General features: G+C 46.2%; 1 protein-coding gene across 5 annotated transcripts in view; it reads left to right on the top strand.

Moving 5' to 3' along the window:
* MCTP2 (multiple C2 and transmembrane domain containing 2) overlaps positions 1-22,490 on the top strand; it is a 97,120-nt gene that overhangs the window by 15,858 nt on the left and 58,772 nt on the right. For 3 of the 5 annotated variants that reach the window (XM_053271681.1, XM_053271683.1, XM_053271686.1), the window contains exons 2-9: positions 18-168; positions 1,824-2,362; positions 5,712-5,774; positions 6,304-6,412; positions 15,310-15,452; positions 17,135-17,211; positions 17,926-18,037; positions 18,478-18,516. In XM_053271681.1, the coding sequence (XP_053127656.1) occupies positions 1,889-2,362; positions 5,712-5,774; positions 6,304-6,412; positions 15,310-15,452; positions 17,135-17,211; positions 17,926-18,037; positions 18,478-18,516 (1,017 nt within the window). In that variant the 5' untranslated portion in view covers positions 18-168; positions 1,824-1,888. The remainder of the gene's footprint in view (positions 1-17; positions 169-1,823; positions 2,363-5,711; positions 5,775-6,303; positions 6,413-15,309; positions 15,453-17,134; positions 17,212-17,925; positions 18,038-18,477; positions 18,517-22,490) is intronic. The other 2 variants (XM_053271682.1, XM_053271684.1) reach the window with 1 other exon arrangement.

Below are 22,490 nucleotides of genomic sequence, written 5' to 3' on the forward strand. Positions count from 1 at the left end.
TGTCTCATTCTCCCCAGGATGTGGTCAACGCGGCCTTCCCAGCTCACGACCTGAAGGGTGGTTAAAGACCTTGTTTTCCACAGTGACTGAGTCTTGAGAGGAAACGGCCTTCCTGTTTGACACAGCACTTGCAGAGCGAACACAGAACTTCACAGAGGATTTTCCAGGGTGTGTAACTGGGAAGACGGAGTGCAAATTTTACAATCAGTTTGCTCTTACTTGGAATGGTTTCTGGTAATTGAGAGATTCTCTTTTCTGAATTACAATAAATGTGCACATCACTCCCCGCGGGCCCCGCCCCCCCCCGAGTTCTAGACTGTAAGTATAAGAATGCCTGGCCTTCAGAGGGGAGGAGCATGAATTGTCCTCTTTGCTAAGCAGGGGCTGCCATGGTTTGCATTTGAATGGGAGACTACTTGTGAGCACCCTAAGATATTCCCTTTAGGGGATGGGGCCGCTCTGGGAAGAGCCCCTGCCTGCTTGCCTGCAGAAGGGTTCCCAGTTTCCTCCCTGGAAGCATCTCCAAGATCAGGGTTGAGAGAGATTCCTGCCTGCAACCTTGGAGAAGCCGCTGCCAGTCTGTGAAGACAATACTGAGCTAGATAGACCAATGGTCTGACTCTGTAGAAGGCCGCTTCCTGTGTTTCAGAGGAGCTCACTCCAGTGCCTCTGTCTGAGTCCCTGATCTGAGTGTACCTTTTGATAGGAAGAAGGCCAATCCAGAGCACTGACTCCTGCAGAGCGGCGACAGCAGCCTCCTCCTCTGAAAGCCAATAATTCTGGGGCACCTCTTTTAGTAATGATTGTCTAGATCACATCAGATGCAGAGGTACCTGAGAATGACCGACCCCTAGGCTGGTGGAAGGAGCAAGCACCCTCTTTGAGCATGGAAAAGCTGGACGTGTTCTACCCGGGTACAGGAGGAATGGAGCCCACCAGCTAGAGAGGAGAGCTGGTCTTGTGGTAGCAAGCATGACTTGTCCCCTTAGCTAAGCAGGGTCTGCCCTGGTTGCATCTGAATGGGAGACCTGATGTGTGAGCACTGCAAGAAATTCCCCTCGGGATGAAGCTGCTCTGGGAAGAGCAGAAATTTTCAAGTTCCTCCCCTGACTTCTCCAAGATAGGGCTGAGAGAGATTCAGTGCTCACATGTAGCCTCCCATTCAAATGCAAACCAGGGCAGACCCTGCTTAGCAAAGGGGAGAAGTCATGCTTGCTACCACAAGACCAGCTCTCCCCTGTAATGCTGATCATACTGAGCTCTGCCTCCCACCCCACATCCAAGCCACACTCCTGTCTCTACTAGCCCTTAAAGAGGCTGGTCACCAGTGATCCCTGTAAGAGGGATTTCTGGAGGTTGTTGACTACAACTCCCACCATCCCTGGCTAAAGGCAGTTTCAGAGGATGATGGGAGCTGTAGTCAACAACTTCTGTAAATCCCTTTTACAGGACCGCTGCCGGACACCTCTATTTTAGTACAATTTCTAGTCACTACTGAGCTGAATCATTCCTGGTACTTGAGAATTCCCATCATGGCTTCTCCTGGAGGCCATCAAAATAGCTCACCCCGGCTATTTTTAGCCTCCTGACTCGTATAGGATTAAACACCCTCTTTCCTTTATTTCCTTCCTCGAATAATAACTTCTTCTGCGAGGCTTGTCTCTTTCTGCAAACAAAACAAAAACATCGGGAAGAATTAGTAATGCCGCCTGTTCTAATTGTGATTCCCCTCAAGGTATCTGTCGGAAACCTTTGGAAATAAAAATCCAGCTCTTTCTCTGTAATGGTGCAGCTGACTTCAGTTCTTCTTTTGTTGCCCGTAGGAGCCAGTGACGGGACCTAGACGCTCAGGATACCGCAGCGCCCCGATTCGGAACCCAGAGTGGCTATGGATCTGGAGAAGTCCTCTGTCTGGGGATCGTTTAAACAGAAAACCAAGCCTTTCTTGCAAAACCTGAGCATCAAAAGGACTAAGAAAAGTTCGACCAAGTTGGTAGAGACGAGGCGGCGGCATCGCTTAGACCGCCGGCTCAGTTCCTCGGTGCCGGACATGCTGAACATCGAGACGGTTGTCGAAGAAGAGACCAGCAGCTACACGCGCTCCAAGGCCTTGTCCACGTTCTTCCCAGATGGCTTTTCTGCCACCCAAATGCTGCTAGAAAACAGCAGCGATGCTTCTGTCCAACAGGCCGGGGAGGAATGGCGGTGGAGTCAGCAGACGGTGCGCTTGGAAATTCGGGAAGCCGAGGAACCGGCCGCTTGCGATCCTGGATCAGAGTCGGAGCGGAAGTCCAGTGAAGTTCTCTTTGACCTGTTACACCACGGCAGCTTCAGCAGTGAGCCTACGGAAGACCCACTGGAGGTAATTTATTTACATGTTTTGAAAATCATATTTATGTACCATCTGAGATGTCTGTCCTTCTGTATGATCCCCATCACACATTGAGACCATTTGGAGAGAGGTCTGTCTCCAGTTACCACCAGTACGTCTGGTGGTGACTCGGAGCAGGGCCTTCTCTGTGGTTGCTCCTGGCCTATGGAATGCACTCCCGGCAGATATCCATAGTTTAGGCTCACTGCCGGCCTTTAAGAGAGTCCTAAAGACTGACTTGTTTGGCCTGGCCTTCCAAGGTTTTTAATTTTTTTTTAAAAAAGTACTTTAATTGGTTTTAAATTGTGTTTTTATATTGTTTTAAGTAGCGTGTGTTAAATGTTTGTTGTGTTTTAAGTAGCGTGTGTTAAATGTTTGTTGTTTTTTAAGTAGCGTGTGTTAAATTTTATACTTACGCCGCCCAGAGACGTAAATTTGGGCAGGGTATAAATTTAATAAATAAATTTTGTTTTTTATGTTTTGTTGTGGTTGTACTAGTTGTACACCACCCAGAGCCTCTGGATGGGGCAGTTTATAAATGTAATTAATAATAAGTGGTGTACATAATTTAAAATGCAGCAAATGTAAAAATGGAATTAAAAAATGGAACAATTTTACAGAATAAAAACAATTGAACAGTTTACAACCAATGTTAACTTAAAGCCTGAGGAAACAGCTGATTCTTGAGGTTCTTTTTAAAAGCATGCAGAAGATACCAGGTTCAGTTCTTGGCAGCATCTCCGGGTAGGGCTGGGAGAAACCTTGGAGAGCTGCTGCCAGTCAGTGTAGACAATCCTGAGCTGGATGCACCAAGGGTCTGACTCTGTAGAAGGTAGCATTTTCTCTACACAGATTATCTGTGTGGAGCATAATGTATGAATTGTCCCATTTGCTAAGCAGGGTCTGCCCTGGCCTGCATTTGAATGGGAGACTACATGTGAGCACTGTAAGATATTCCCCTTAGGGGATAATGGGGCTGCTCTGGGAAGAGCAGACCTGCCTCCTTGCATGCAGAAGGTGCCAAGTTCCTTCCCTGGCAGCATCTCCAAGATAGGCCTGGGAGATATTCTTGCCTACAACCTTGGAGAGGTGCTGCCAGTCTGTGTGAACAATACTGAGCTTGATGGACCAAGGGTCTGACTCATTATATGGCAGCTTCCTATGTTCTTATGAATAGGGCTACTGTCTCCTCCAAAACCTTAAAAAAGCAGTTTGGGGCAAGGGGTGATGAGCCTGGATTCCAGAATATTCACAAAGGCCTTTTGCCAACCCTCAGAACAGTCAGTTACCATGAATTCAGTTGTCTAAATCCGCCAAATTGTAAATTTGGGTGCCCGATTGACCTCCGCCCACAATGATTAAGGAAGGTGAACATCAGGATAAGCTGTCTGGAAACTGAGCTGATGGCATTATGGCTTTACAAAGGACAGTGGACGGGCTGGTTCATGGTCCAGAGTAGAACTTGCAGGACAACGCCTTCTGATTTTTGGAATCGAAATATCCTTGCAACACTTCTTGTTTGTGGCAGCCATTGGCTTGCACAGTTACGTAACAGCCCTGCTGGATCAGGCCCAAAGCCTATCTAGTCTAGCATCCCACTGTGGTCCACCAAATGCTTCAGGGAAGCCCATGAGCAGGAGATGAGGGCGTGTCCCCTTCTCTGCTGACGTTCCCCTGCAGCCGGTATTTGGAGGCATCCTGCCTCTGGGCCTGGAGGTAGCCTCTAGCCATCAGGACTAGTCACCATCAATAGACCTGTCCTCCATGAATTTCTTCGAGCCCCATTTAAAGCCATCCAAGCTGGTGGCCGCCACTACATCCTGTGGCAGTGAGTTCCACAGATCAGGTATGGACAGTGTGGAAAAAGTACTTCCTTCTGCCATTCCTAAATTTCCTGGGAGTCGGTTTCCTGAGATGACCCCGGCTTCTAGCATTGTGTGTGTGTGAGAGAGGATTTTCTCTCTCTGTCTCTCCACACCGTGCATAATTTTATAAAGCTCTATCATATCTTCACTTAGCCGCCTGTTTTTCCAAACTAAAAAGCCCCAGATGTTGTGGCCTTGCTTCCAAAGGAAGATACTCTCGTTCTGCCTGTGCGTGGCCTGGCCCCAGATGAACCTGGCACTCTCTCCGGCCTCGTTCTGTCAGTTTTAATTGCTGATGAGTTGCACAATAGCTCCGAGCAGGAGTTCTTAAACTGGCGGTGGGGGTGGGTGGGTCTCCAGTTGGACTACAATTCCCACTATCCCCATCATGGCATGGCATTGTGGCTGGGGAAAGTGGCAGTTTTAGTCCGATAACCCTTGGGGACCCAGTTTGAGGAGCCCGGGATTAGCCTGGATTCCACTCTGCATCTCTGAGAGACACTGGTTGGCTTTTACTTGAATGTTAAGTAAGCTGCTGTGATTAAGGTGGTAATCCCATGCGCGCTTACGGGAGAGTAAGTCCCTTGACTTCCGTGAGATTTTCTTCAAGGTGCCTGGGATCGTCTTGTAAGTACCATAAAGCAACTGAAGGGAAATTAGGAGCAGTTATACAATTAGCCGGTCACCTAATGGCCCAGCGAGGAAGTAAATGGCCTCGGGAGCAAGAGGTTGCTGGTTCGAATCCCAGACTATGGGAGACACGTATATTGGGCAGCAGCTATATAGGAAGGTGCTGAAAGGCATCATCTCATCTTGCATGGGAGGAGGCAATGGTCAACCCCTCCTGGATTCTACCAAAGGAAAACCACAGGGCTCTGTGGGCACCAGGAGTCGAAATTGACTCGACGGCACACTTTACCTTTTATACAATTAGCTGTCAAAGTGGGAGCTGAGCAGGTCAGATGGCATTCAGAACTTTCGAATCCTCCATTTCAAATCCTCCATTTTCTTGAGTCCATTTCGGTGCCCTTTATCCACTGTAGCATTTGCATGGGAGTTTTCTTTAGAGTGGCTTTTAATGTTCAAAAGCCTAGCATCGTGGTGCAGATATTCATCGAAACACGGAGCTGCCATACTGAGTCAGACTATTGGTTCATCTCATGCAGTACTGTCTACACAGACTGGCAGTGGCTTCTCCAAGATTGCAGGCAGGCGTCTCTCTCAGCCCTATCCTGGAGATGCTGCCTGGGAGGGAACTTGGAACCTTCTGCACGCAAGCAGATGCTCTTCCATTGAGCTATGGTCCCTGAGGGGAATATCTTCGTCCTCACACAGAGTCTCCCATTCAAATGCAAACCAGGCTGGACCCTGCTTAGCAAAGGGGACAGTTCACGCTTGCCGCCACAAAACCAGCTCTCCTTCCAATGTCAGCACAACCTCTACTTCATAAAAACCTCTCTTTTTTTTCTTGACAGCTTTCGTGCGCAGGATCCAACCTCGGCTCCTCGTGTTCCTCTCAGCTATTTGACGAGCAATCCGTAAGTGTTGGTTTTGTTCTGTGTTTTTTAAAAATACGAATACGATGAATATTTATATTCCGCTTTTCAACCAGTGTCCCCAAAGTGGTTTACAAATTCAGTGAATATTTTTATACTGAGATGCTGCCAGGGAGGGAACCTGGAACCTTCTGCTCTTCCCAGAGTGGCTCCATCCCCTGATCCGGTGGATGCATGGTTCTCTCATGTGTAGTGGTTAGAGTGCTGGACTAGGACCGGGAAGACCCGAGTTCAAATCCCCACTCAGCCATGAGACTTGCTGGGTGACTCTGGGCCAGTCACTTCTCTCTCAGCCCAACCTACTTCACAGGGTTGTTGTGAGGAGAAACTCAAGTATGTCGTACACCGCTCTGGGCTCCTTGGAGGAAGAGCGGGATATAAAATGTAAAAAATAAAAAATAAATGAATCCTAATTCCCAGAAATGCTAAAGGAAACATTTGTGTGTTGGAGGGGTGCTCTTAATGGGAAGCGAAACTCATGTATCGGTTTCCCTTCTTGACTCTTTCGCAGGCGCTTGAGGCAGGAAGTGAGGGTTTGAGCAAATTGCCCGGCTCATTTGCATACCTGCTAACGATACATCTGAAAGAAGGAAGAAACCTGGTCATCCGGGATCGCTGTGGTGAGTCGATTGCTTTCTGGTGTCTGTGCGCGGACAGGACTGGTCGAGAGTTGTCTAGATGGTGACAGATTTGGTGCTGCCAACGACCTTGCTGTGAGGCCTGGGTGTGGGACTGAAATGCCCCACATACTCTTGGAGGCCTGATTGTAGCTGCAGAACTGGAAGGAGCAGTTGGTCTTTTTGGAGGGGGAGGCATGAAACTGGGCAAAGGTTTCAGGGGGCTGCTTGCTGGCTGCAGGAATGGCAGTAGATCTTCTTAAAATTTGCAGTGTTCACGGAGAGGGAGAGAGGTGGTTCTCTCTCTCTCTCTCTCTCTCTCTCTCTCTCTCTCTCTCTCTCTCTGATCTGTGAGAGCAAGACAGGGGAAGTCAGGACCCCATGGCAGGTAGAATGGCTTACTCTCTCGAGATGCTTCTCGGTTTGGGAAACGTTTTCGGTCAGCCCTGCCCGCCTGTGGTTCCACTGGAATCTCACACGTGCTGAAACAAGCCGTGTTAATGAGCTTCATAGGGGGGCGTTCCTCCGGCAGAGACAAATTAGGTCAGGTTCTGCCATTTGATTGGGTCAGTTTGTTTGGGTGATAACCTAGAGCAGGGATTCTCGACGTTGGGTCTCCAGATGTTGTTGGACTCCAACTCCCATAATCCCCAGACCCAGTGGCCTCTGGTTGAGGATTATGGGAGTTGAAGTCCAATAACATCTGGCCTACCCAACGTTGAGAATCCCTGACCTAGAGCACGCTGTGGATACTCTGCTGCCTTCCCTTTCTATTGTATTCCGCTTTGGGATTCTGCAGCACACCCAGAGCTGATCTGGAAGAGCCAGTTATTGAAACATCCTCTCTTCGAAGTTGGAAATTGATGAGAGTTTTTTAAGAAAGCAAATGCCTGTTGTCCTCTTGTGGGCCGGTTTGCAACTGGGCACCTCCTTTTCCTGCTCTCCCTTCTTGAAGAAGCTTATTCTCCAGGATGCACCAGTGACTCGTTCACAAAACTAGATTTGGCTTGCCAAAGCTCACTGAAAAGTCTTGTAGAAATGTAGTAAGGTTTGGTTTGGGCCTCTGGGGGACTTGTTAATTGTCAAATCCAAACTCTCTAGGGTCTCAATCGGGGGTGGGTGGGAGGGATTCCCTGCCTGAACATAGGAAGCTGCCATATACTGAGTCAGACCATTGGTCTGTCTAGCTCAGTATTGTCTTCACAGACTGGCAGCGGCTTCTCCAAGGTTGCAGGCAGGAATCTCTCTCGGCCCTCTCTTGGCGATGCTGCCAGGGAGGGAACTTGGAACCTTTTTCTGCTCTCCCCAGAGTGGCTCCATCCCCCTGAAGGGAATCTCTTCCAGTGCTCACACATCAAGTCTCCCATTTATATGCAGCCAGGGTGGACCCTGCTTAGCTAAGGGGACAAGTCATGCTTGCTACCACAAGACCAGCTCTCCTCTCATGCCTTGGTACCTGAGATCAGTCTTAAATGAAGATGCTACTAGGGAGTTACCTTACATAGCAGATTCTCTCCTGCTGAGCTGTAGACCATCCCCTACGGTTACTACAAAGGTCAAAGACTTTTCTAGACTGTGCCTAATAAACATTTCTGGGGCGTTCCTTGTGGAGCTGCTCTGTTCTGTAAGACTAAAGTAAAGTGTGCCGTCGAGTCGGAGTTGACTCCTGGCACCCACAGAGCCCTGTGGTTTTTCTTGGGTAGAATACAGGAGGGGTTGACCACTGCCTTCTCCCGCACAGTATGAGATGATGCCTTTCAGCATCTTCCTATATCGCTGCTGCCCAATATAGGTGTTTCCCATAGTCTGGGAAACATACCAGTGGGGATTCGAACCGGCAACCTCTGGCTTGCTAGTCAAGTCACTTCCCCACTGCGCTAGGGAGGTCTTAATCCTGGCAACATCCCATAACACTTAAAAAGGGGAAGCTTTTTAGGTTGTAATGCACTCCCATTAAAACCCATCAACCTTGTTTAGAGAAAAAGCTGGACCATGGAAGCTCCACTGCTTTGCTTACCTTTGTGTAAAAACTAAAGTGCTTGAATGCAGGAAGCTCCCTGAGTCAGACTCTTGGTTCATCTAGCTCATTATTGCCTAACCTGACCGGCAGCAGCAGTGCTCCAGAATCCAGACAAGGATTTTTTCCAGCCCTAACTGGAGATGTGTACTGTTCCTTTATTTTGCAGTACCTTTTTAATGATTTTTTTAAAAGATGCAAAACTTCTTGATGCTCTTATCTACTTGGAGATATACATGTAAATAATAACAATAATACTTACTAGTTACGTGATTTGTTTTGCAGGATACAATAGGAAAAAGGCTTTGAATGAGTATGCTGTTTTAGCAGCTCCCTCTTGTGGCTGGCTTTGTATGCTGCAGGATATTAGAAGCAATGAAAGTCTCATAGGAAACTGCCATATACCTGTATACTGAGTCAGACCCTTGGTCCATGAAACTGTTAGAATGTTAAACAATTTTTAAAAAATTTATAAAATTTCTATACCACCTTTCATTAAAATAATCTCAAGGCAGTTCACACAAAAGTTAACACAAAACTACAAAAAATACACAATTAAAATATCGACTAGAATATAACAATACAGATCTGATAAAAAGGTTTAAAAACAGCACCACATAACCATACAAGAGACAAAGCAGCAGTAATAGAAACAATCCTATAAAAGTCTGTTTTTTTTTAAAAAAAAGTTTCATATGCTTTCAAAAACTGTAATGTGGTGATAACTGTTAACAATAAAAAGTTATTATTATTATTTAGAAAAGTTTATTTAAAAATCAAACCAGGCTCAAACCACAGTTAGAATGACCCAATCCCATCAGTACTGGTAACCCATATTAAACCTCGATTCAAGTGATTATGGGAACTGGGCCACTGTCATCGTCGTCCTGGAAACTTGCAGAGGATAATTTGGGTTGGCAGATCAGAAGGACCATTGCCGAGAGAAGATCTGGCATCTCAAGCAGCAGCTGATGTTCTGTGACATACTAGGGGCATCCTTTTCATGGGGCAAGCGGAGGCCAGGTGGCCACCGGCAGTGGTGGTTGGGTGGCCGATTATTGAATGCCACCCCCCTGCTGTCTTGGGCGCATTTAGTTTCAAACCTATCAGACCCATTGCAGCAGACTTTGCACAGGTTGCCTCTCCTCGCAATCCCTGCAAAGTTTGCAAGAAGCTCAAAGAGACAAGAGGAGTCTACTGGCAGAATTCCCTCCTCGCCTGCTATGCTGCTTTCAAAGCTTGCAAGGATCAGTTCTGAAAAGGGGTTGGCCCCACCTGGATCATGGGGAAAGCAGTATTGCGTACCTGGCCATACCTTGGGCTGTCCCTAGAGCAGGTTGGCTCCAGGGAGCCACCTCAGCCCTTCAGTGCTGCTGCTTCGGATTCTGTTTTAAGGGAAGGCAAGATTACCCTCTAGCAGGAACAGGGCCTTTTTGGTAGCAGCCCCAGGAACGCTCTGGACTGGAACTTGCTTCTAGCAGATGCACATTCCGTTTTCTCCTAAAAGCGAGTCGATTTCCACCCCGCCCAAAGCCTGTGGTAACAGATTACTTTCTTTGTTTGTTCTTATATTCCCAAAGTGGCCCAGGGCAGTTTGCAATAAAACCAGAAATACATCATTAAAATTGGCAACCAGTTCAAAAGAAGATTTTATGCTCCTTTCTCTTTGTTGGCTTTAGTTACTGCTGCTGTTCTTGTGTTTTTGTTTTTTGGACCTTTGGCTTCTATTTTGTATGTATTGTTTTGTAGAGTGTGTGTTTTTAAAATGGAAAGCTTTGGAATATCTTTGCAATAAGTATGTAGTACACCGCTCTGGGCTCCTTGGAGGAAGAGCGGGATATAAAATGTAAAAATCAAATCAAATATCCTCCCGGCCCAAAGAAGAGCCTCCCTGTTTCTCAAAGCTCTTAAAAAGAGCTTCTTTAGATGCATTTATTCACCAAGCTTTTAAACTAGAATTGTGGTGTTTAAACTTTTGAAATGTGTTGATTTGTTTTGTTGTGTTGTAAGCTGCCCAGAGCTGTGAGTTTGTGGCGGTGTACAAATACAATAAACAAACAAACTGCAGGGACATTTCTACAAAAACTGACATAGAAACTTGAGTTGCAGAATGTGTGGCATGCATTTAACATGGGTATTAACTTCCCTTCCCCAATGCACTGTGTAAAAGGAGGGGTTGGTAAGGTTTTTAAAAATACTTCATTTAAAAAAAAAAGTTATGCAAGACCTTGAAACCAAGTCCGTTGAGCCTTTTCTCTTCTCCACTAAGCAATAGCTAGGCTAGGCTTTCTAAGGTTAACATTTAAAATTATAACTGTGTAAGGCAGATCTCTGTTTGGGAGGAGAGCTGGTCTTGTGGTAGCAAGCATGAATGGTCCCCTTTGCTAAGCAGGGTATGCCTTGGCTTGTGTTTGGATGGGAGACCACATGAGGGCTGTAAGATATTCCCCTGAGGGGATAGGTCTGTAGGTCAGGGGAAGAGCATCTGCTTTACACATAGAAAATCCCAAATTCATTCCCTGGGAGAATACCCAGGTAGGAGATAGGTTTCTGGCTCCGGGCTGAGACCTTGGAGAGTTACTGCTTAGATGATAATAAGCAGATGGACCAAGGCTCTGCCTCAATATAAGGGAGTCTTCTGTGTTCCTATCCTAATATGCAATTGTGTGCATAGTGTCTGATTTTTTTCAAAAATTACGCTCCCACCTTTATTGTAATATACTCTTTAAAAAGGTAAAGTGTGCCGTCGAATCGGTGTCGACTCCTGGCGACCAGGGAGCCCTGTGATTGTCTTTGGTAGAATACAGGAGGGGTTTACCATTGCCATTTCCCACGCAGGATGAGATGATGCCTTTCAACACCTTCCTATATTGCTGCTGCCCGATATAGGCGTTTCCTATAGTCTGGGAAACATACCAGCGGGGATTCGAACCGCCAACCTCTTGCTCCCTAGGCAAGTTACTTCCCTGCTGCACCATTAGGTGGCTCTTTAGCATTTCCATAATGTTGTGATGGCCGATGATCCTGTAACCTCAGATATCCAGGCTCACAAGCCTGTCTATAAAATGAAAAAAGAGGCAAATCCAGGTATGCACAGCAGGAAATGAAGCAAAATGATATTGTATTTACCTGAATCCAAGACTAGGGTTTTTCCCCCCCAAGTGCCTTGATATGGGGTTTTTTTGGGAGGGGAGCGTTGTCTTAAATTCAGATTCCTCTGCCTTTTGCTTGAATAATATAACCAATATTTAACCTCTAATTTTTTTTAAGGGGGTGGTCTCAAACTCGGGGTCATTCTCTATTTGTGTAGATATGGGTATTTGCACGATTTTTTGGAAGGGCAGTGCAGAAATCAAATAAATAACTAAAAATGAGTAAACACTGAAGTTCTGAGGCACGAGGAAGTTGCTCTGGTTGTTCTCGGTTGAACTGCTAGAGGGCGGCAGTCGCTATTTATAAACCCTTTGGACAATTTTCACTGGGAGGGAACAGTACCAGAACGTTGCAGAGAACCCAAATCTGACTCTGGTTCTGTGTGTTGTCTGAACAGCTCCATGGAGAACGGGTGGATAAAACATAACAAGCAGAATCTTGGAATTACAACTGCCTACAATTTCATCTGATAGTTTCACATGTTGTCCCTGTTTTGTTTTGTTCTTAAAAAACAACAACAACCGAACAAGTTGGGGGCTCATGTTGTCTGCTTGAATTAGAATAATGTCCTTAGCTGCTTTAAAAAGTGTGTTAACTGCCTTTATCCGCAGATAGAAAGGTGTGTGTCTCTTTCTTTTCCTTCCCTTCCCCTGTCTTCCTTCTTCCCTCCCCTTCATTCTCTCCCCCCACTTCTCCCCATCTGGCATGGGGATGAGAAGAGGGGTTGGGGTGAGGAGGTTGGGATACTAGGGGGAAATTGACAAGTTGTAAGCCACATAACTTTGCAGTAAGGTTGTCAATAGCAAATAATAATAATAATAAAGTGTCAAGTTGCCAGTTTCAGGGAATCTGCACAGCAAATATAGAGCTGGTCCTGTTGGTTGATTGATTGATTGAGTGCCAGCAAGTTGATGTTGACCCTTAGTGACCATGGTCTTGTGGTAGCAAGCATGAATTGTCCCCCTTTGCTAAGCAGGGTGTGCCCTAGTTTGCATTTTAATGGGAGACAACATATGAGCACTGTAAGATATTCCCCTGAGGGAATGGAGCCACTGTGGGAAGAGCATCTAGGTTCCAAGTTCCCTCCCTGGCAGCATCTCCAAGATAGGGCTGAGAGAGACTCCTGCCTGCAACCTGGGAGAAGCCGCTGCCAGTCTGTGCAGACAATACTGAGCTAGATGGACCAATGGTCTGACTCAGTATACGGCAGCTTCTTATGTTCTTAACCCCTCCCTGCCTTATACTCATTTAAGGAAGGAAGAATCTTGCATATGTTTACAAGTACCACACTGCTTTAAAAAAAAACAAAACGGTTTAATTTCTATTATATCAAACGAGGAAAGGGGTCTCATTTGAATAATGAAGGTGTAGCTCGTATCGTGTTTCTCTTCTCTCGTGTTCGTTTGCATAGCAATGCTGATGAAATGCAGATGAGCACAAATATCTGTTTCTTTTATTTAAAAAAAACCCAAACCTGGCTGTTGTGGCCCTAGCAGGTAGGCGTTTGGCCAGTGATTCTGTTTTCAAGTCAGCCCCTTGCAGCCGCGTTGTTTGCAAAGCTGCCGATATTAAGGTTAAAGCCCATCTGTCGGCTGGCTCTGAAGGCCTGTCACTTATGTATTCTCGGGGTTGCGTTTCCGAGCGGCCGGCCCTCCTCCCCGCTTCCGTGCGCGTCTCCTTTCTCTCCCACCCATGGCTTGCCTAGTTGAGACGTTACTTTCTTGACAGTAAGACAGTGTTTTTTGCTCGGCTCGGGCAGGGGGACGAGGCGAACCCCCCCCTTGCCGCTTCGTTTCTTTTCTCTCGCTTCTCCTTCCCCGCCTCTCAATTATTTTCCCCTCACAATTAACGTGCTACTAACTTGACACGTCTTCCCCTCATTTTGGCTTTGTCAACCACCGTCCCCTCTTTTTCTATTAATTCCAGACATTAATATTTTCTTTCACGCCAGTGCTGGCGCTCACCCGTGAAACAGTTTGAACATTATGTAGCTGTCAAGATACCTAGGGATTACCCGGCGTGCTTTGCCTTCGTAAGTGACACCATGGAGGCCCGGTTCTGAGATGTTTATTTTGAGAGTAAGCTGACAAGCATGAAGTCCTGATCCCAGGGAGGCAATCTCATTTAATTAAAAGCCTCTTTCATTATAGTTCTCCCTTCCCTCTCCCCGCCACCAAACCCCACACATGTACACACTGTGGGGTTTTTTCGCTATCTCCACTGGAAAAGTTGTTAAAGCTCGCTCCGCATGAACAGTATTATTTTGCAGAAAGAGAAGGGGGTGGGTTTATTCCGACAACCACGAAACTCCAGCCCCGGTGTGAGAAATGCAGAATATCCCCGAAGGTCTCTTCCCTATTTAGAAAGGGGCGGTTATTTTTGGATTAATATTGCAGCAGCCGCGCACACATTGTCTGTCTGTGTCTTCCTTTTCAAAGGCGCGCTTTGTTGAAGGGCTCATGTTCCATTTAAGAAACAGATGAGTTGTGCATTTCAACCACCTGCCGCCTTGGCCGTATTCATGTTTTCATGCAGCCGGTTACTTTTCTTGTTCTGTCTTCATATTGCCTCTTTCATGTAGTTAATAGTTGAGGGACTTTTTTCTTCTCCCTCTTAATATGCCGGCAGTCTCTGCTTATCAGGAAGATAAAGGCAGCCCCTCTCTCTGTCGGTCTCTCTCCTCTCGTGTCTTCTGTCTTCCTTCTCCCTTTTTAGAAAGGAGAGAAGAGGATTGGAATATTCACGAGAAATTAACAAAAGGATGACGGTGAAGCAGCCCCATTAATCCCATTTCCGAGTGCAAAAGCATCCTCTGAAGGTTATTGGTAATACTTCACGCTTGGTTTTATTATCTGGGTGTCTCTGCCCTTAAATGAAATGCACTTTGTGTGTGTGTGTGTGTGTGCTATCTGTACATGAAGATCACACTCCAAGCATCTCTCTTAGAAACATAGGAAGCTGCCTTTTATATTGAGCCAGACCATTATATTGTCTACACTGACTGGTAACAGCCCTCCAGAGTTTCAGACAGGGGTTTCTTCCTCCTCTCCCTGGAGATACAGCAAGGGAATGAACCTCAGGCCTTCTTTCACATAACACATCATTAACTTATGGAACTCTTGGCCACAAGACAGCAACCAGCCTGGATAACTTAGAGAAATTCATGGAGGGCAAGTCTACCAATGGCTACTAGCCTGGTGGCTATAGGCCACCTCCAGCTTCAGACGCAGGATGCCTCTGAATCCCAGTTGCAGGGGAGCAACAGCAGGAGAGAGGGCACACACATACCTCTTGCCTGTATGTTTCTCAGGGGCATCTGGTGGGCCACTGTGGGAAACAGGATGCGGGATTAGAGATGCCTTGGGCCTGATCCAGCAGGGCTGTTCTTATACTCACGGGCTCGATCACTGAGCTACAGCCCCATCCCCTAAAGGGACTATATCATAGCACTCACATCTAGTCACCCATCCAAATGCAAACCAAGGCATACCCTACATAGCAAAGGGGAGATTCATGCCTGCTCCCCCAAGAGAATCGCTACTTTTAAAAGGTGCCTCTTTTGTTAAGTTTGCGGGGAAACTCTAACCACTGTGCTCACTCTTGCCCCTTGAAGTTATATTTTTCGGTCTTCTCTTTCCTGTATGGTACACTTTTAAATGGATATAATAATTTGTGTGTGTGTACAAATGCATTTTAAGTTTAACTGAATCCATTTATTCTTCACTCCAAGGTACGAGCGATCCCTACGTGAAGTTCAAGCTGAATGGGAAAACGCTCTACAAAAGCAAAGTCATCTATAAGAACCTGAACCCCATCTGGGACGAGACGGTGGTGCTTCCCATACAAGCACTTGATCAGAAGCTTCGTGTGAAGGTACTGTCAGAGTCATTGAATTTTGCCAAGGGAGGAATTATACAGGGACTCTAGAGACTCATTTCCAGCTGCCATTTTCTTTGACGGAGCCACAAAATGTCTCCTGTCCTTAAAACAAACATATATAGAGAAAACACACATACCAATTTTCGGCCAGTTTTGGTCCACAGCATGACTCAGGGGAGCAGCAGAGCACAGTAAGAAGCTCCCCCACCTTGTGAAATTTGGCCAATTTTCGACTGACCAGGAACCTAACCCCCACAATCCCATCGGATCCCATAACTCAATATTTGCAGTTTCCATATCCGTGGCTGCAGCCCGGAATAGAACCCCCGCGGTTATCGAGGCTCTCTTGTATTCTCTTCCCTCCTTTCCCGGGACTAGAATGCTGCTTTGTAGACTCGGTCAATTTCTATTCAGATGGGCCATAAACCAGTTAGCCCCATCTTATGCCTGTAGGTTGAATCTTTCTCTTTTTGGATCCTAAGAACAGCCCTGCTGGATTAGGCCCAAGAATGCCCATCTAGTCCAGCATCCTGTTTCGCACAGTGACCCACCAGATGCCGCTGGAAGCCAGAGGCAGGAGTTGAAAGGAGCATGCCCTCTCACCTGCCATTACTCCCCTGCAACTGGTACTCAGAGGCATCCTGCCTTTGAGGCTGGAGGTGGCCCACAGCCCTCTGACTGGTTGATAGACCTCTCTTCCATGAAGTCATCCAAACCCCTTTTAAAGCCATCCAGGATGTGTCACCACATCCTGTGGCAGAGTTCCACAAGTGGATCACGTGTTGTGTGATTTGCTCACAAAATCCACAGAAGTTGCTTTTCTGTGCCTCTGTGAGTCGCAATTCTCAGCAGGCGTCCTGACTGGAAGAAGTCAAACCTAAGGAGGTGGCTCTTCTGGGGGGTGGGGTGCAACAGCATGCCCCAAAGCAGGAGGGAGATGCATTTTTGTTTGACCAAATGTTACAAAAGGATGAAGGAAATGGCAAGAGACACCATGGCTCTGTCGTGACCACTTACCACATTCTTGAAAACAATCTCTCTCTCCCCATAGTTAACAAGCCTTCATGCTACTAGATGCAAGCACTGTTTGCAAAGCTGTCTTTTAGCTAAAACACCTATTTCTGGACAGGCATGTTCTCAAGAAATAGTTAAACTATCGGTATGTTGGGAACCATCTGTTTGAGGGTGGCAAAGGCAGAATGCATCCCTGTGGGAAGGGGGAAAAAAAAGCCCACTAAGTTTTAATTCAACAGCTTGTCAGGTTCTCATGTTCTCTCTCTCTCTCTTTTTTTTTACTCTCTTTTTTTTTGAGAACTTAAAAAATATATATATGTTCACAGTTTTTTTGAAACTGACAGAACTGTAGGTCTTAAATTATTGGTTTTATCAAAACACTTTAAAAAAGTTTTTTAGGAGGAAAGGGATATTTTCAAGAAAGTGTTGTGATTACTTTTGAAGGAAGTTTTTTTCTTAAATCAACCATTGCTTTTCAAATTAACTAGATCCTGATTTTCCATGACTCGCCTCTCATTCTAAAGCTCTTCAACTGTTTGTTTTTGCTCACACAATATAGAATTAATGGGAACCAATCAACTCTTTTTATCCAGTTTGCAGAAATTGTTTTCAGATGTTGATCTGTCGTTTCTCTCTTTCTCTCCCCCCCCTTTCTCAACCAGGTATATGATCGGGATTTAACCACTTCAGACTTCATGGGTTCAGCGGTTGTAACCTTGGGTGAACTGGAACTCAACAAGTATGTTCAGAGCTGATTAAAATTGCAATTATCTTTAATCTAACCCAGTCTTAGGCATGTTTGCTTGGAAGCAAGTCCCCTGAAGTTCAGTGGGGCTTGCTCCCAAATAACTCTACATAGGATTGCATCCTGAGAAACACTGGTTAATGTAGTCTATAAAACATAGTTCAGAGATGCATAACATGATAGCACTTCAGTCTGACTTGCTGAATCCTCTAAACTGTGTGAGTTTTGCATTGAAGAGTAAATAAGGTTTTTTTAGTCTGGCCTTCCAGGGTTTTAGAACAATTTAAAATTGTTTTAGTCTATTTGTTTTACTGGTTTTAATTGGTTGTTATGTCTTTGTTTTGTTTGTTGTAAACTGCCCAGAGCTAACAGATAGAGTGGTATAAAACTATAAGAAATAAAATAAATAATGTTGAAGAATAACTGAAGGATGGGGAGAATTTTAGAAGTATATCTTGCTGACAAATTTAAGAACATGTCACAGTTAAGCTTGCTAAATTCTGCAACGTAAAAAATCATGCCATAAGCCATCAAATCCAAGGATGGGAGGCCAGAGAGGAGAACCTGTGAAGCTAACCTTGAAAGTTTTTATGTGGGTTCATATGGATACATCCCATTTCAGCCGAGGTCCCGTTTTCAGTGACTCCTGATTGTAAGGTAGGCAGCTGATCTTGGGCCAAAGAACCAAATGACTCTTTCTGCTTGCAGGACCAGTGAGAAGATCCTAAAACTGGAAGACCCGAACAGCTTAGAGAGTGACATGGGGGTGATAGTGCTGGACTTAAAGCTTGCAGTGAAGCAGGGAGACATTAAAAGGAATGTAAGTGGATTAAGGATTTCTCTTCCAGTGGCATGCCTGTCGTCCAGACATGCCTTCAGTCACTTCAGTGGAGTGCCAGTGAGATGTGTTGGGCTGGGAGTGGTAAGCCATGGGTTAGAAGCTAACTGGCTGACCTTGGACCACTCACTCTCTTTCAGCCCAACCTCCTTTGCAGGGTCGTTGTAAGCACCAAATGAGCCAGCTTAAATAAGACCATTGGAGAAAGAGTGGGGTAAAGGAGGTATAATAAAATAATGTTTAAGCAAATGGCAACGGGGCCTTCTTCCATTGGCAGGGCCAAAAATGCATGCTTTAGTTGAGTCTTCTCAAAGATGACACCTGTATCTGGATTACTAACTATCCCAATCCTCTTTGCACCTTCTTCTTCTCCTTCCTCCTCCTCTTGATTCTCCATGTCGCATCGATGGGGATGTTCCCAGCAGAAATGGGCAAACCTAAGAAAGCGCTCTACACCTAAGGTAACTCATATTCAACCCACTATGTATATTTTATTCAGTGTTTTTCTGATCCATAAAAGCCCAAAAGTCTTATTTTGATGCTCTGTTGCATAGCTAGAAATCAACAAGATGCCTAGGGTAGCTAAAAACATTTTGTTGCAGGGCGGCTAACAAATAAAGATGATGGTGATGATTTTATTATTATTTAAAAACCCAAGAAGAGCCTTGCTGGATTGGGCCGAGGTCTCCTCTGGTGCAGCCTGCTTTCTAGCAGGAGTTCTCAGACTTGGGTCCCCAGATGTTGCTGGACTACAACTTCCATCATCCCCAGTCACAATGACCTGTAGATGACCCCTTGCCTGAAAGGGACTCACAATTTTGGAAGAAATTAATGGAGACATTAGCAAGAGCCATTGGGGGACTGAAACGAGGGGCCTTCTGGAACATAGGAAGCTGCCATATACTGAGTCAGACCCTTGGTCTGTCTAGCTCAGTATTGTCTACATTGACTGGCAGCAGCTCTCCAAGATTTCAGGCAGGAGTCTTTCCCAGCCCTACCTGGAGATGCTGGCAGGGATGGAACCTGTGAACCTTCTGCATGCAAGCAGCTGCTCTTCCACTGAGTAAGGGCCTCACCCCCTAAGGGGAATATCTTACCGGTCTCCCATGTAGCTCCTCATCCAGATGCAAACCAGGGTGGACCCTTCTTAGCAAAGGGGACCATTCATGATGCTCTCTACAACCAGATGAGCGTATTTAACTGATTTATTGGCTAAATAGCAGCTGATGGCATCAAACCATTCAACACACTTGGGTTTGTAGCGAAACAGTTGGAAACTGGGACAGTCTCAATCCCATTGGGTTCTCTTATTTTCTTTCACGACTGTTCTCCTTCCCGCCCGCCCCCCTCTCCCTGTCTGTCTCTTGCTGTTGGATCCTTTTTGGTCTTGGAGTGGCTTTGAAAGGATGCTATGCCTTGGCATTTGCAGTCCAAAATTGTGTCAAGCCCTTCTCTTGAGTGGCTTCCTTGCATACCTTCTCTGTGTATTTTTAAGTGTTTGGATTTGAAATTGCACAGAGAAAGCTTTAATTTTGCCTGGCAGGCTGCTTGGTTTCCAGCAAGTCTTCAGATCCTTTAATAAAAATGAAATTCGGAGAGGTCAAAGGGAGATCACTGTACATTTTTTTTTTGCAAGGAACTCTCTTGTCTTTTTCAGTTGCCATCACTAGAGGGTAGGAGAGCGTCAGTGCTTCCAGACAAGGCAGAGTTCAGGCTCCAGAGCACTCTCGGAAGAAAAAGCGTCTGTGGCCATCCGAGAGGCAGTAAAGAATTTCCCAGAAAGCCTTCTTGGGCAACACCTGACAAAGCAGTATTTCCTGCTTTATTGATTCTGCTGGCGCACTAAAACACCAGCATTGCACATCAATAACTATCTTTAGTTAGGAAACGCCGGCTGTGGAAATGGTCTGGGCGCTCTCTCTCTCTCTCTCTCTCTCTCTCTCTCTCTGTCTTTTTGTGGTGGAACATAAAGGCTGCAGAGAGAAATTGTGAGCTCGGGGAATATGGGTGTCTTGGGAAGGCATGAGAGGTTATGGAAGAGCGGTCAGGAGGAGCGTGATGGGGCAGAAGATATGTGGATGGACTGGATCAAGATACCGGGAAGAAATGAAGGGAGGGGGAAAGCTCTCTAATAGAGCTGTATTGTTGGCACGGCTGAATTGCCCCCGCCAGCTCCTCCTGGCAAGGTCTAAAGGAAGAAAAACTCAATATTCTGCTGTCCATTTGTGTAACGGATTCCAGGCGTATTCCTGGAATGTAGCCTCTTTCTGAAAAGTGCTGGGCTAACAGTGCCAGTAGTGACTCGAAAGGAGAGCTAGTACCTCCCCAAACGAGGCGAGGAGACATCTACCCTAGTATGCACCATAAGAATCGCCGTACTGGACGGCACGGGTTTCCACTGGCAAATCTAGTAGCCCTTGAGTTTCTTGGTTCCGTTCATCAGTGGCTGTCTAGGGCACGATAATCTATATAATTCTTGTCGAGGGGGTGCGTGGGGATGTGTCAAGCTCCGCCTTCATTGCAGGGGGGTGGGCCCAGAGGGGGGGACCAATGGCAGGCCCAGAGGGGGTGACATGCGCAAGGGTGGGTGGGAGGAGCGTGCACCAGGAGGCGGTTGGGGCAGTGGACGAGAGGGTGGCAGGAGGAGGGTGGGCGGTGAGCAAAGCCCCGCCACCCGAGGAGGAGGATGGCAAGGTGGAAGAAGGTGGTGGCGGCGGGATGGCCTGGCCCTGCCCCCCCGGGGTGAGACAGTGGCGGCATTGGGGAGGGACGGCTGGGCCCAACTAGATGTGCAGATGCTCTGTGCCCAGGTCCACTAGTAGTAATAATAATAATAATTGGAAAGGGCCCGATAATTAAAGTACCAAATCCAGTCGATAACATCTGGTAGACTGTGGGTAAATAGCATAATTAATAATAATAATAATAATAATAATAATAATAATAATATGGACCACAGAAATCACCATCAGCTAATTACAAAAAGCAACATTACTGGGAACAGCCAATATTCTGCAACGATATCTATAATAATAACAGCAACAACATTGATAATAAAATTCAGCCATCCCAGGTCCTTGGGAAGGACTCAATGTCTGGATAAAACAAACCAGTCAATAACACTGGTCTGACGGTGTAAACAACAACATTCTTCTTCTTCATCATCATCATCTTTATCTTTATCTGTTAGCCACCCCATAACAAATTGTTGATGGATAATCCACAACAGAGGATTAATACATACGATAAAAACACATAACACATTCATTCATAACAGATTAAAAAGATGAAAATGAAGATACAGAATGCAATACAAAGCAGCATTAAAAACTCATTTTAAATTAGTTAAAAATCAGATAGAATCTGAAAAGCCGAATTCAAAAACCCAACTTTAAAAGGCCTGGGCGAACAAAAAGGTCTCTTTTACCGGGCATCTAAAAGAACAAAGTGATGAAGCCCGGCGAACCTTGCTTGGGAGGCCCTTCCACACCTCTTGCAGGACAGAGTTTTGCCTTCCTCCCAGGACACTCGTACACCGTCCCTTCTCTCCTGTGCCAGTCACAGGAAAGACTGAGCTTCAGTGGTCTAAGCTACAATGCCAGTCCTTATATTTTGCTGGTCAATCGGCCATGACAATAGTAGCGATAATAAAACGACTTTGATAGCCGTCCCATAACAAATTGATCTCTGGATGGCTCACAACACAACATTAGAAACACCCGATAAAAACACAACAAATTACAACACAGACTTTTAAATAAAAATACACTGCAGAACATGTTGATTTGACTGACCATGCCGGTCAGCGGACTTGAACAACCAATCACTGTCTACCCGGCCCTATAAAAGCTGGATCAAGTATAGCTCCTCAGTCTTTGCAGCTTGTGTGTTCTGTGAGGGCTTGGCCCAGAGCATGAACTTGGACCAGACCCCCTGCTAGCCTCCCCGCCTGCCTGCTTGTGATCCTTCTACTCTGGTCCTGCTTCTTCGGCTTGCAACCTTCTGACGACACTCCTTCCTCTGATCTCCCGGACCCTGATCTGTTTCCCCCCTGGAGCTCTCCTGTGTTGGACCATGCCCCTGGACTGGGGAGGAGAGCTGGTCCTGTGGTAGCAAGCATGAATGTTTCCCTCTGCTAAGCAGGGCCCACCCTGGTTTTGCATTTGACTGGGAGGCTACATGTGAGCACCGTACGATATTGGGTGCCGAGATCTGATATTCTGGAATGGATTCCTCCCTTTTGTAGTGGAGCAGTACTAGGTGTAGTATGTTAGCTTCTATTAAACGGAGGCCGGGGTGGGTGGGAGAGAGAGAAGAATTCCTCTGATCCTTTCTGGACCCAGTTTTTGCTTCTAAGCAGCCGCTTGCCCATGACCTCATTAGAATACTGCATCTCAAGTTTCCTTTGCACAGGTGCCTGGGACCCTTGCATGGT

Source organism: Hemicordylus capensis, chromosome 10, assembly GCF_027244095.1.
Source record: "Hemicordylus capensis ecotype Gifberg chromosome 10, rHemCap1.1.pri, whole genome shotgun sequence".
In the NCBI taxonomy this organism is placed as follows: Eukaryota; Metazoa; Chordata; class Lepidosauria; order Squamata; family Cordylidae; genus Hemicordylus; species Hemicordylus capensis.